A 14,356-nucleotide genomic window follows, 5' to 3' on the forward strand; every position below is an offset into this window, starting at 1 on the left:
ACAGTAATCATTCTTGCCATCACACCTGAATTTCTTTCATGCTTTACCACGACATGAAATCCCTGATTTTCCAAAGGGGCAAAACATCCAGAACGATTCTGTCAGGTTGACCGAGTGGAGCCAAAATGCTTAAAAGTATATAACTTGACTCTCCAGTTCTGAAGCCGTTTTTCAGCTTCATTTTTATCTTGAAATTGCCCAGTGTCGGAGTTAAAATGGAGTGCAGAGTAGGGTTTATTTGTACAATGGTGATGTCACATCACATCTGAGTCACAATAAAGAAACAAATTACTAAAGAGCCAAAGTTACATTTAATTCACTTGTTAAGAGGACATCTTGTCCTACTTGCATGTAATCCCTCCTCCCACGCCCGCCTTTCAACCTAACACTAAGCCCAAAGTGAGCAGAATCGCCTGTTCGTTTTGGCATTCCTGCTCTTTCACACTGATAGGCTCTGACATGTTAAACTGTTACAAACCACACATTTTACAATGGAATGAGTGGCTTACAGAAGATGATAAACTGTTGATAAACCATGAAATGGAGCCTTCCGCCTGGCTTGTTTTCTCACTCTATAATAAAAAGACAGGCTTCCCTAGAGATTTCTTCAGTTTCACATGCAGGGAGGGCAAGGGTATCTGTCCACTTGCCTCTCTGAAGGAGACGTGCAGAATACTCACCGATATCATTAGTTGTTTTACGAAAACTCTCAGTACCCCTGAGTTTGTGTTATTTAAAGAAATAATTGGACTCTTATCAAAACTTTTTATTTCAAATCTGTGCCTAAAGTGGTTTGGATGGGAGTTTTTCATGGTGATGTTCAAAAGGGGTGATGTGATTCTGTCTGTGTGGATGTGTGTGTAACCATATATTACTATGGATGTGGGGTTAAAATGTAAGAAGGTGTCCCCATTTCTTAGTTTGGGTTTGGGATAGTAAAAACAGAATGAGAGTCAACAGGAAGTTAGTACAAAAAGGAATGCAAATGTGTGTGTTAGAGAGAGATGGAGGGAATGCAAATGTGTGTGTTAGAGAGAGATGGAGGGGCTCCTCTCATCTCTTAGAGCAAGTGCATGACAGTAAAGGAAGAGTCCCCAAGAAACCTCCGGGTCTCTGGGTTTTCATTAGCGTCCGTCAATCTGAAAGCTAATCGGCCTATTTCAGGAGTGGGATCAATAGAGATTGAATTCCCCCGCTGCTCAGCACCAGTGCTGTCATATCAGTGCTCTGTGCTGAGCTACAGGACGCAGGAGTGTGAAAGGAGGGCAGGAAAGACACAGGCGGGCTCTGGTTTCTACCCTTACAAAGTTACCTTACAGCAGCTGGCATTCGTGTCAGCATTCTGGGTCTTCATGCTATGGGTGCCCATTTTTCTTCTTGTTTGAAGAGCTTGACCAATTCTTCACCAGCATATGTGCACCTGCTTTCATACAGTATATATTCATAATCCAATTAAAATGTGTACCTAAGAAAGTTTTTTTTAAATTCACAGACAGTTTGTTTTTGTAATTATATGAGTTAGGAATTCAGTACCCTGTCCTTTCCCCTTTTCAAGAGTTTCAAAAGCAGCTTCTCATCCTGCAAATATGAAACAAGTCCAAGGAAATCAACCTTATCTGAGGCGTTGTAACAAAACAAATTCTTCTCTTGCAGATTATGCTGATGGGAGTATTCACCATATGGCCTTGATGATCTCAGTGACGGTGTGCAGCATCATCCTGGTGATCGTCATCATTCTCTGCTACTTCAGGTCAGCCACAGACTTTGCAGTAAAAACTGCACCTGCTTAATGCTTGGCAAAACATACTGTGGACCTCTGGAATCCACACTCCCTGAACAGATCGCTCTCCCCAGAACATGCAAACAATCCATCCTTGAAAATATTCCTCCAGAATAATGAGCTTGCATTTTTAAAAGTCCTTCCTGTTCTGTCATGTTTAATAATCAGATTGTCTACAATTTAGACATAAAAGGCATATGTTCACTTTTAACAAAAAAATTATCTTAGCATTTCTTTCCTTATTTTATTTCAAATTATATTATATATAATTTATATTTATATTATTTTAAATTTCAGAAACATCTGTGGTTCGATTTTGGCTTACACTGTGCTCTTTTTGTTTCTTTTGCTATTGCTAAAGCTGAAAAGTTAAACACTCTAGTCCCTCCCTTATGGACACAGTCTTGCTTGTGGAAACCATTTGCTCTGTACTGCCAGCAACATGTCCTTGAAATGTGACTATCCACCCTCTGTTCTTTAAATATTTTTTATCCTCTCCTAATACCCTTGTCTTCGAAAGCTCTCTGATACCTTCCAGTCAGCTTTCTTGAAGGTTCAAGCCAGAACTTACAATGTTAACTGTAGAAAAGTAATAGAAGGTTTAATAACATGCTCTGTGCATTGCTTTCCCAAAACGCCCCCTCCTCTGCTCTCCCTGTGCTGCAGCTGATGGAGAGAAACGTGATGAACGAACACAGCCTCACATGGGGCCCCAGAGAGAGGGGGGTAGAAAGCAGTGGCTGACCCCATCAGGCATTTCAAATCTGTTCAATTGCCATTAGGATCTCCTCATGTTAGACCTTGTGTTAGAGAAGCTGAAACTACACATTATCACTGTTTTTCTTTGGTATTTCTGGTTTTAAACGTGTATTATTTTGCCTTTTAGTTTGTGGTCTACACTACAGTATGTATATAAGAAAGGCCTTTTGCTGAACCTTTCACATCTGCCTAGCTTTCTGAATAAAAAGATGAGTATTTTTATGCCCAGATCTTCCAGAAAGCCTGCTTTCCTCGAGGGGTGATTTTATCCCACCTTTTCAAATTGCCACCAGTCTGAAAAGAAACACTACTTTCATGACAGTATTCCAGTTAAATTGCATCTGTGGCACAAAAGTGAAAGGAAGTCAGGGGATTTCAGTCCTGCAATGACCTGACTGATCACTGGCCGCGAAAGCCCCAGTTCTGTGTGATATAGGTACAGTATGAGTACCTGGGTTTCAGATGTCTTCCATACAGAATGCAAGCACATTGTGAAGTGAAGCAATGTAATTGTCCACTTGTTATTTTCCCAGTACTTCTCCTAATTCAAGAATGAACTGTGGCTCTTTGAGGGCAGGACTGGAGTGTAATGCTAGCACTATTAAACCATTATGTATTTGCTTAATTCGATTTTTATTTTCCATGTGATTAAAGAAGATTTTTTTAGTTTTCATGTTTAAATATCTTAATGGATACAATTCAGTCTTTGGATGTGTGTTAAAAAGGAAAAAATAAGAATAAGAAAATACAGTTGTGCACAACAGAGGTATACTTTGCTTATCCCAGGCTTTCTCCCTCAGGTATAAGAGGCAGGAATCCAGGCCTCGGTACAGCATTGGGCTGGAGCAGGATGAGACGTACATTCCTGCTGGGGAATCCCTGAAGGACCTCATCGAGCAATCTCAGAGCTCGGGCAGCGGCTCAGGGCTCCCTCTGCTGGTAAGACCTGAGAACTTCCAGCCCAATTAAAACTTCCTTTTGTTGGGAGCAAAATGTGGTCCTTGATATTGGGACAACGCTACCTGTAGCTCTAAACATTTAAACATTTTTCAATAAATTCATATTATTAAGCATTTTTATTTTTATAATTTAAAAGAAATATAACAACAACATAAGTAAAGGTTTATTACTGTATAACTTAATGCGTGTGTAAGTAAGCCTTTGCGCTGTTGAATTCTATGCGTGACTTTTTAAATGACAAATCCATTAAAAAAACAGCTGAATGCCAGCTGAAACATGGCTTTCACTATGAGCTATTCTCTTGACTCGGGAAATGTAGCAGTGTTGCTACAGACAGTGCGGCCACATGCTTATTGGTAGGGTTAACTGGGGTGTCTAAGTTGCCCCTCTGTGCTCGTATGTGTGTGTGCTGTAAGATGGAATGGCGTCCAGTATAGGATGCTGTCCCATCTTGCACCCAATGGTTCTGGATCAGGTTCAGAGTCTCTGCAGTCAGGAACCAGGAATAGACAGTGCGTGTAGTTCAAGTAGGCCATACGTCTCATACTGCAGTTCATAGTGTCCATAGATAGTGGATAGTGTCCATAGATAGTGGATGGACAGACTCAGGAAATGTAGAACTGATTGAGAAAATGCTAAATTCCCAAGGTTTGAAAGCTGCCCCTGTTTCGCTGGCAAGTGTCGCTGGCACTTACGTTCCTGTTTAAAAACCCTGCCTTTCAGGTGCAAAGGACCATCGCCAAGCAGATCCAGATGGTAAAGCAGATCGGGAAGGGGCGCTACGGAGAGGTGTGGATGGGGAAGTGGCGAGCGGAGAAGGTGGCAGTGAAGGTGTTCTTCACCACTGAAGAGGCCAGCTGGTTCCGAGAGACCGAGATCTACCAGACTGTGCTTATGAGGCACGAAAACATTTTAGGTGAGAGGAAAACACAAATGTGCATCCACCCTAGGGAGTACTGGGATACAGCGTTCTTGTGGCCCTGTGATTGAGATCTGCAGTCCGGTCCCACGCCATGTACAGGGTGGTGCTTTGTTAGAGAGCATTAGAGAACTGCTCCTTGTGTTCCTTCTTCAAACGGACAGAAAATCACACAAAGGAATTTGTAAGTCCCTCCAAGGTCTGTCAGAACAAATGACATTTCTCATTTACCAGTTTCATCATATTTATTATTTTGTGTTTCTGTTAACTGTCCTAACTGTTGTATATTTAGTGCCAGTCCTCTTCAACACAAATGAGGAAATAGTCTAGTTTCATTGCCAATACATAGAAAGAACACTGCACTTGTATCTAAATGTATTCAAAATGGGACAGATCAGACACAAAGCTACTTGTATTTTTCCAATACTGTGAAACAGCAACACAGAAAGATGATCAATAAAATAATTTTCCCTTATCTTTCTCCCTCTGTATAGCCACCCCTCTAGGTCCCACTATATTCTCATTCTCCCTGTCAGCTGCAGTTGAGCTCATTATCTTCAATCCCATTTCAGCTGCTCCTATCCCTTTGAAGCTACTGTATGTCCACGTAGCAAAATTACCTCCTCTGTGCATATCAATGATTGATCGGATGTCTTGTTTACACTCAAATTGGATCGTTAAACTCTGCATCATAATCCCTGACTACTTCTCATTAATGCTCACTTCTGTTTTCTAAGCTGTCAAGTAATTGAAATGAGAACTTTTGCCATTTCAGTTAGTCAGAAAACCTTCTGCACTCTGTGTTGAATTAGGTTTCATCGCAGCGGACATCAAAGGCACTGGCTCCTGGACGCAGCTCTACCTGATCACAGATTACCACGAGAATGGCTCCCTGTACGATTATCTGAAGTCCACCACTTTGGACACGAAAGCGATGCTGAGGCTGGCGTACTCGTCTGTCAGCGGCCTCTGCCACCTGCACACGGAGATTTTCGGCACTCAGGGAAAGCCCGCCATCGCACACCGGGATCTGAAAAGCAAAAACATCCTGGTGAAGAAAAATGGAGCCTGCTGCATAGCTGACCTGGGGCTGGCTGTGAAATTTATAAGGTAAGAGCATTCTTCTGCAGCAAAAAAAAAAACAGCTTGTATACTTCACACAGAGTGTTTTCTAGAGAGGCTTAGACCCTCACCTGGATGTAATACTTGTGAATGGCATATTTGGTGCCAGTCAGCTCTTGTCTTGGTCCTGGATAACCCCACTGGTTGAGGATTTCTAAGAGTCTTCAATCAAGAGCACACAGAGTTAGAGTGTGCAGTTTCCTGAACAAGAAAACAGTCATTGCTTTGTTTCCAAGCCAGCTGAGCTGGTCTTTCTTACGTGAATAAGTCTGCCAAGCGTTTCAGTGGCCTTTTCTCAGGTTGAAGTGAACTTGGCTGCTCTTTGCACTGCAAAGGATTGTCATTTCAAAATTAATCCACCTGTTCCATTCCATCTCTCCGTTTGCTCGAACCTGTGGCTACATATTGTGCATACCTACACAGAACTGCCTGGAAATGCTCTGTGGTATTGCAGTGGGTCCAAGCTCCAGTGGAGCTGCACTGCAACCCCTGTGCAATTGGCACTAGAATTCTTCTCATTTAAAAAGAGAAAAGAGAATAATTCTAAAATGATACAGAGTCCTTCAGTGTATACAGTGTAGTCTCCAAAACTTGTGATACAAAATCTCCAAAGTAATACATTATCACAGTGAAAGGTAAGGTTGACGTTTTAGTCTGATTTGCTCTGAATTCTTTTTTTTTAATGGACACTATTGTTAGGAAAGTACAGAAATGTTGAGGATATATTTTTGTCTTTCAAAGGCATTTATTAGATGATTCTAAAGGATGTGTAACAGTGTCTGATACTTGTGAAATTCTGCAGGTCTCCATATTTTGGTCTGTTCCATTTTCAGAATCCTGCCATGTACTGTACCTACCATGTATTTATACTTGCCCTTGGTTTGGTAGCTCCATGGCAGAACATATAAAAAGCATTCTACAAATGCTTTTATTATATTTTGCTTGTGTGTTTTGTACTTCTGTGGGAGATGCCCAAGACAAATTTCCACAGCAGTGAACAATAAAGTATCTATTGGCATTTGAGTGTGTGGAAAGAGTTAACTGGGATGTAAATTTATATTTTGTGCATGCATAATCAGAATGATTTAACCATGTGACTGAAGTGTAATTCACATTGTTAGTCTTAATGGGTTGTTATCTTGAAACCTTACATGGATACTCTGTGTCACTCTGCAGTGATACCAATGAAGTGGACATCCCTCCAAACACCAGAGTGGGCACCAAGCGCTACATGCCACCGGAGGTGCTGGACGAAAGCCTGAACCGGAACCACTTCCAGTCCTACATCATGGCAGACATGTACAGCTTTGGCCTCATCCTGTGGGAGATTGCAAGGCGGTGTGTCTCAGGAGGTGAGCCAGGCCATTTTGTACTTTCATGCACTTTTCAGTCTGCATCTGCTTGCTCTCCTCTCTTCAGTCTCTCTCTGTGCTCACTTGTCTCTCTTCAGCCTGTCTCTCTGCTCGCTCTCCTTTGTTCAGGCCATCTCTCTATTTTCTCTCCTCTCTTTAGTCTCTCTCTCTGCTCACTCTCTTCTCTTCAGTCTCTCTCTCTCTCTGCTTGCTCTTCTCTCTTCAGTTTGACTTTCTGCTTTCTCTCCTCTCTTCAGTCTCTCTTCACATGTTCCAAGATCTTTCTCATAAAGAGCTCCTGTTCTGTCTGGTATCACAGGTATAGTGGAAGAATACCAGTTACCCTATCATGACCTGGTGCCCACTGACCCCTCATATGAAGACATGAGAGAGGTCGTGTGCATCAAGCGCCTGAGACCGTCCTTTCCCAACCGATGGAGCAGTGACGAGGTAGAGTAAAAAATCTGAAGATCTGATTGTCCATGTACTGAAACTAAGTAAAACAAGGGGAAAACAGAAGATGGGTTGATGGAGTTATGATGCCATGAGGGGCTGATTTCCAGTTTATTGAAAAAAACAGACTTCTTGCATGGACATAGGAATTAAGTCCTGACTGTTTTGTGTTTGTTCCATTTCTTGTCTATCACCGTGTGTGAACACTAAGGTGCAGTAATGAATGCGTACGTATTTGATCATATAAAAAATCTGCAATTTAGGCTGTTGGTTAATAGAAGCTGTGAATTTCTTTAATAGGACATTTTATAGCTAAGCATACACTACCAATATGTATATTTTGTGTTTGCAATACAAATTTGGATTTATCTTGTCAAACTGTAAGACTTTTGAGAGTAGTCTTAAATGAGACCGTCCTACAGTGCATGCAGTTTTGGGTTTTCTTTATATTTGTGGATTTACCTTCTCAATAACTGCTGCTACTTTGACCGACTCTGCTGTAGTGTGAGAATTAAGGCAGCAGGCCGCAGCCCTGATGGTACCTGTCGTTTGTCCACAGTGCTTGCGACAGATGGGGAAGCTGATGTCAGAGTGTTGGGCCCAGAACCCGGCGTCGCGCCTCACCGCCCTGCGAGTGAAAAAGACTCTCGCTAAGATGTCCGAGTCGCAGGACATCAAGCTCTGATCAGACGGTTGTGACCGTGAGAGGAAAGGCCTGTGTGAAACGGTTGCTTTCCCCACCATCACAACCCCACCTTCAACGGGCCTGGCCAGGAACCAGGGAGGCCAGAGTCCTTCTGCAGCTGGGCTGCGCATCAGAGAACAGGCTGGTGTGGACACTTGGGAGTGCTGCTTTTTAGAAGAAAAACAATAAAAAATAAAAACAAAATGTTGTACCTGTGGGTGATAACAACATCCAGATACATTTGCTTGAAAGCCACAGAAACATAGACGTTGCGTGAACATTGAAATTTGCTTTCCATGAAAGCCTTTTTAACCATCTGATCAGCTGGAAGCTTCTGGGCATATGGTATATATCTGGATTGCTGGTGCCTGCTGGGTGAACAGAGACACCACTGTGCCTGGAGAAGCAGAAATGTATTTTATTTTTTGCTCATCCTCAGAGTCAGATGGGATCCTGAGAGGGAATATATCTACAGTTTTGACAATCTGCAGCCATAGCACAGTGTTTGGGTGTGTGAGTAATCCCTTTTCAGAATTGCCAAGTTGGAGTTTTCATCACAGTAAGGGAAAGCTCCAAATCTGTCTGTTCAGAATAATCATGAATTTAAAAAATGGGTGAAACTTAGCAGATAAGCATGAAAGTAACTTATTTTACTGGGTCTGTGAAATGTTATTGATGCTGAATTCATGATGACACAATTAATTCCATATGTTAATCGCATGGACCCTTGTGACTGTAGGTCACTGATGCCCAAACAGAATTTCAGAAGAGGGTAGCATGGGCCTCCTTAACATCCCTCAAACAGCAGACATATGTTACTCATTCAATAACTGCCCGGGAATGTGCAACTCCGTTGAGTCTGAACTCAGAATCACACAAAGTGAAGCTGCTGTATGCCAAGTTATTGTATCTCATGTGAAATGGATATGTGTGTGAAATGGCATGGCTTTGACATTCTATATGTCTGTCGTGTTAGGGATGGAATTGGTTTCTATCATTAGAGGAGCTCTGGGGCTTTCTGGCTATCGTGTTCCCCTTGTTGGTGATCTCCATTTTTTCCAGTTCACTGTGAACCTTGCGTTTTGAATGACCACATGGCAAATCAGCTGTCTCTCTGCTGTTATTTTTCCACTGGCAGTCAAGAAGCTGCTTGGATGTTCATTCTCTAGTTAACCCTCAAACAGCTAGCTCAGGTTTTTGCCCTTTGTTCTGCAAATAAAGGTGTAATGCCTTCAATGAACAAGTACGGGACATATGGAGTTTGGTCATCAATGACTGGATTGGAAAACATACAACACTCCTTCCTGTGCTGACTGCCTCTGAACAGCTGTTCATGTTCCAAGTCACTCGTGATTGAGGAGCAAGGTGATGGCCTAACATTACCTCCTTATCTTAACACCTATTCTATACATTTTCTTCACCTGCATGGGATCTCCTATGTATTACCCTGCAGGTAATTTTCTTTTGAGGGGAACCTTGTTAACTAATTCATATTACTTCATAATGGCCCCTGTAGGGAGGCCAGATTGTAAAAGCCCAGTCTGGAATTTACCCAGGACAACAGGATTAACACCACTCCTCTTATGAACAGTGCCATGGGATCATTAATTAGAAATATGCCAGCAACCATATCTCCCTGCAGCTCACAACTGACATCTCACTGAAGCTAAGCAGGTATGAGTACCTGGATGGGAGACCTCCTTGGAAAACTTAACTGCTGGAAGTGGTGTTAGTGGGGCCATTAGGGGGCGCATTCCCCGCAGTCTGTGTGGGTCCTAATGTGCCAGTATAGTGACAGGGACACTATATATATATACAGTATAGTGTCCCTGTATAGTGACAGGGATACTATACTGTAAAAAGGCGCTGTCCTTCGAATGAGACTTAAAACCAAGGTCCCGATTCTCTGTGGTCATTAAAAATCCTAGAACATTTCTCAAAAAGAGTATGGGTTTTACCCCAGCGTCCTAACCAAATTTCCCATTGGCCTTTACCAATCAAGGCCTCCTAATAATACCCATCTATTGATTGACTTCATCACTCTGTAGCTCAGCTGAGAAGTCCACTGACAATACTTGCAGAAACAACGTAGTTTTGCTTGGAGGTCTCCCTTCCCAGCCTTGTTTAGCTTCTGAAATCTTCCTTATCTCAGCTAATCCCTACATCCAACAAGATTTCCAAAACTGCAGTGGCATTTCCCATTTCCCAGGCGGAATGCACCTCAGCCCTTATTAGATGTGGGGATTGAAAGATGAACGTAGAGCAGGCTGTGTTGTGCAGATGGGGTCCTGCCAGTGGAGGGTGCTGTACTATTCCTACAGAGTGGCATGTGCTTTCCCCAGCACTAGCAGTTTTGACAACTTGTGGAGGCAACAAGTATTTTAATACAATGAGGTGTTTGGTTTTCACAGATAATGTTATTTTTGTATTTGTAAATAATATTGCAAGTCTTGAAGCTAATGCTTATCTTCAGTTCTCTAATATATATTAATATTATGGACTTGAAAATGTAAAGTATGTTTTTTTTTTCGATTCTGTACAGAATGAAGAATCCCTGCTTTTCTGTGGGTCTCTGTGCCTTATTTAACCTGTATATAGCTGTAAATGAGAGTGACTGTATATGTATTATAAATAATGTATGTTTAATGGTTAACATTCCCCTAATAAAATGGTTTCAGTCTCCAATCACACCTGCTAGTGCTTGATGGGTATGTGTTTTGTGTTTTGTGTTTTGCGGTCCAAGGTACAAAAGACAAAAGCTCAATTTTCATTGGAGTGAAGACCTCTAGGATCTCTTGTGTCTTTTGGGTTTATTTCCCAGTTTTGCTGTGAGGTACCTTACTGAAGCCTTAATGTACTTCATGCGATATGCTGTGCAATTGTTTCTGAGATGCAACTAGTTAAAATGCTATCTTGATGAACATCACTGACCTCTATCTTGAAATCTCAGGTAGTTAATATAGGAGTCTCTGTCAAAAGTTAAGTGGTTTAACCGGTACCCATCTTTCTCCCCGCAGAATTCAGTATCACATATGTGGCCCTGTAGAAAAAGATTATGGACTGTGGCAGGTTGCCATGGCATTTTTTACTCTTTTGTTGCTACGTAAGCAGGCAATCTCGGCTAGTTTTCGGCTGTGATCATATTCACAACCTTAGGAATTACTGGCTCTTGTCAAGCTCAAGCTGTGAGCTCCTGGATATAGGCGAATGTAATGAACCCAGTTATTTACAAGTATAGTTCAGGTGGGTAGCTGCGTCAGCATGCGTAGGCTGCAAAGGAACACGTAATAGGTTTATTCCATGCTGAAAAGAGAAGAAAGAAAACACAACGTTTCGGCCGTGGAGCCTTCCTCAGGTGTGAGAGAGACAAGGCAGTAGGCAAAGGTAATGTAGCGGGAGAACAAAGGCTGGGAGAGAGGAGGAGCGAGGGGCGGGAGCAGGTGACAGAAAGAGAGGCCAATCAAGAGGTGTGAAGTCAGGATAGGTGAAGAGAGCTGTGAAATGAAACCTACAGTGAATAGAGAGAATTTAGAAGAAAAGTAGTCTGTCGTTGAGAGAAGGGGGAAGATGTGATCCTAGCTGCAGGATAATTTTAGTTTCTGTGGTCTTTCTGATGTATGAGTTAGGAAAACCATCTTTGAGAACACAGACGGAGAGATTAGTGTGATCGTGGCTGTCAGAGGTGAACTGAGAAACAATGGGCTTGGAGAAATCTTTAATCTTCACAGCCCTGACGTGTTCTCTGAAACGGTCTCCGAGTCTCCTTCCTGTTTCCCCAATATAGATGGCTGGGCATTTACTGCAAGAGATACAGTAAATAAGGTTGCTGGAGGTACCAAATGTCATCTGAGTAACCCGGAATTGTCCTGAGGGGCCTTGAATGAGTGTGGTGTTAGATATGCAAAATGTTAGATATTTACAAGTATATGCTAGGGCATGTTGCTCCCCTGAAGCACACTTTGATTCAGTCTTTTTTAATAGCCAGGTGAAGTGTTAAGCAGTTAGCCTTAGTGTACTGTTGTGTCATTGTCTGAGTGTCTTTTTGTCAGTATGCTTATTTCTATCTTTTGACTTTGGCCCACTGCAGTTGTCCTACTTCCTACACTTTTACTACAGTGTTGACCCTTGAAAGTGACAAATGTGGAGACTGAGGCCTTGTTTGTTGTATGGGGAAGCTATACCCTTGAAATCCATTGTACAGACTATTGTCGTCTGAAGAGGTATGACAAAAGGTGCCTTTTTTCTCTCTGCATTCATAAATCCAATTTTGAACTCAAAGTTTAATTGCTAATAGCATCTTAATTTACACGGTAATTGATATTTAACATTTTCTGAAAACCTGTTGTCGATTAATTTCTTATATGCCTGTAGCTCTTCTCATCCTAATATGTCTTAAACCTTGCATATAGCAAATGATTTTTCAATTACTCTTGCCCCTTTAAGAAAACGGAGGGCGGCTGCCTACAGTATGAATGGGGAGGGGGCAGGTTTTACAGAAAAAGGAAGTAGATATTTTATTTAAATCCGCACCGCGGGAAAATAAAAAAAAAAGGAATAGCAAGACAAAAGATGAGCATAGCATTTGTGAGCTTTCTTTCGGTTCCCCTGTCTTGTGTAAAGATATGCTTTCATTCACGTCGTGGCAGTATTTTTTTACATTATTCTAATTCCTAGCAAACGCATGAAACACACCGAGAAAACAATATAAACACAAACAACGGACTCATTTTGTATCCATATAGTAATAAGCAAAAGCACATACATACAGACAGAAGCTGCCGATATTATGAGGTTTTGTGAAGCTCTTTCGCATTATGCATGGGGAACTGAATTGGACACGACACCGGCCCCCTAGCTTTAACGTTGCTCCGAGGAACCGAAGACGGACCTCCTGACCTCAGGTGGGTTTGTGTTTAATGCTTGAGACTGCAGATTGCTTATTTTTGCATTTGGGTGGATTTTATGTGAAAATCAGGCATACACTTCCGAATTATAACTGTTGATGGGTGATGTTGAAAGCCCATCTTGAAGTATAGGACTGAATTGCCCCGTTTGTAATATTTCGCAGCGTCCTCCCCTTACATTAAAAAAACAACAATCGTAAAGGAGAATGTTGGCCTTTCGTCTAGTCAGTTTATTACTGATGTTATCTTTTAGGTTAGGCGTAGCCAACTATGATCTCGGAGAGCCCCAGAAGGCAAATTTTATGGGTCACCGCCACATGGGACATCCTAAAACGGTTATGTGAAAAACGCATAAGATGTACTTAAAATTTAAGTTAAATAAAAACCATGATTCCAGACTTTGTACACAATTTTCACGACACTTCATTGTAATATGCGGAAAGGTTTTGTGAGGTTTACTATAAAATAATGGCGTTAAGCCTTTTACAATTATGGCATTTAATGCCGTTATTCCCCATCAAATTATCAATCTGTGTTAATTTGGAACATTTTGATGCTACAGGTTTTCACGCATGTCTTGTGCTGGGGTGACCAGAATTCCTGCTTGTTTGAATCGCAAGGCACCCGTCGTGTCGGCAACGGGGATGATTCTGCTGCGCACGTCTGCAACATGGGATGTGGAAATACTTGTTACCACTTAGCTATGAAAGACTGAAAATGTTTAGTGATACATATTCATGACTCGTGTCGCAAGATTCGTATCATATCGTGACCTTGGTTTGTTTTCTCACCCCCTAGTGTTCATCCTCATTATTGCAGTGTGATATCGAGGGACATATTTTCCTGCTCATACACGTTCAGGGTGCTGATATTGGTGTTTCACTCTGTGAGTTGTGGTGTACAGTATGTCTTCTCAAATACCTGAGCTCTTGTATTCTCCTCCTCTTCATCTTATTTTCAAACTTATGTGCCTTATCTAATTTACTCTGGCTCGCTGTAGGCTGGTGCTCAGCAATGCTCTTTTTTGCTTCTCCTGTACAGTCTGTATTTGTCAGGTATCACAAGCTTTATTCTCATTTTTTCTACACTGGTCTTCCAATGCAGCAACTTCAGATTGAAACTGAGAGTCTCGGCCTACCTGAATAGACATGCACTGTCCATTCTTTTGCTCTAAACAGAGTGAATAAGATTTTCTTTTCGTAAAGCATTATGTGTTTTCTGTAAAACATACCAAAATAGTCATTTTTTCCAATTTTTCTGCTCTGGAGGAATTTAATCTTTTTGAGCCAGTTTCATATCCTGTACTGGGAATAGACTTTCGGACCATGTGATAACTTACATTTACATCTCAAACAGTGAGGTACAGTATACTTTAGTCTAACACGTTTTCTTAAATTAATCAGCTAACCTCCATTATTTCTA

General features: G+C 41.7%; 1 protein-coding gene across 1 annotated transcript in view; it reads left to right on the top strand.

The window, feature by feature from the left end:
- The window catches only part of LOC148838162 (bone morphogenetic protein receptor type-1B), a 162,064-nt gene extending 151,354 nt beyond the window's left edge, over positions 1–10,710 (top strand). The window contains exons 8-14 of the mRNA XM_088910857.1: positions 1,654–1,750; positions 3,340–3,478; positions 4,223–4,415; positions 5,231–5,528; positions 6,717–6,892; positions 7,212–7,342; positions 7,905–10,710. Of these exons, the coding sequence (XP_088766983.1) occupies positions 1,654–1,750; positions 3,340–3,478; positions 4,223–4,415; positions 5,231–5,528; positions 6,717–6,892; positions 7,212–7,342; positions 7,905–8,030 (1,160 nt within the window). The 3' untranslated portion in view covers positions 8,031–10,710. The remainder of the gene's footprint in view (positions 1–1,653; positions 1,751–3,339; positions 3,479–4,222; positions 4,416–5,230; positions 5,529–6,716; positions 6,893–7,211; positions 7,343–7,904) is intronic.
- Positions 10,711–14,356: the final 3,646 nt, after the last annotated feature.

This window comes from Atractosteus spatula, chromosome 3 (assembly GCF_055471065.1).
Source record: "Atractosteus spatula isolate fAtrSpa1 chromosome 3, fAtrSpa1.hap1, whole genome shotgun sequence".
In the NCBI taxonomy this organism is placed as follows: Eukaryota; Metazoa; Chordata; class Actinopteri; order Semionotiformes; family Lepisosteidae; genus Atractosteus; species Atractosteus spatula.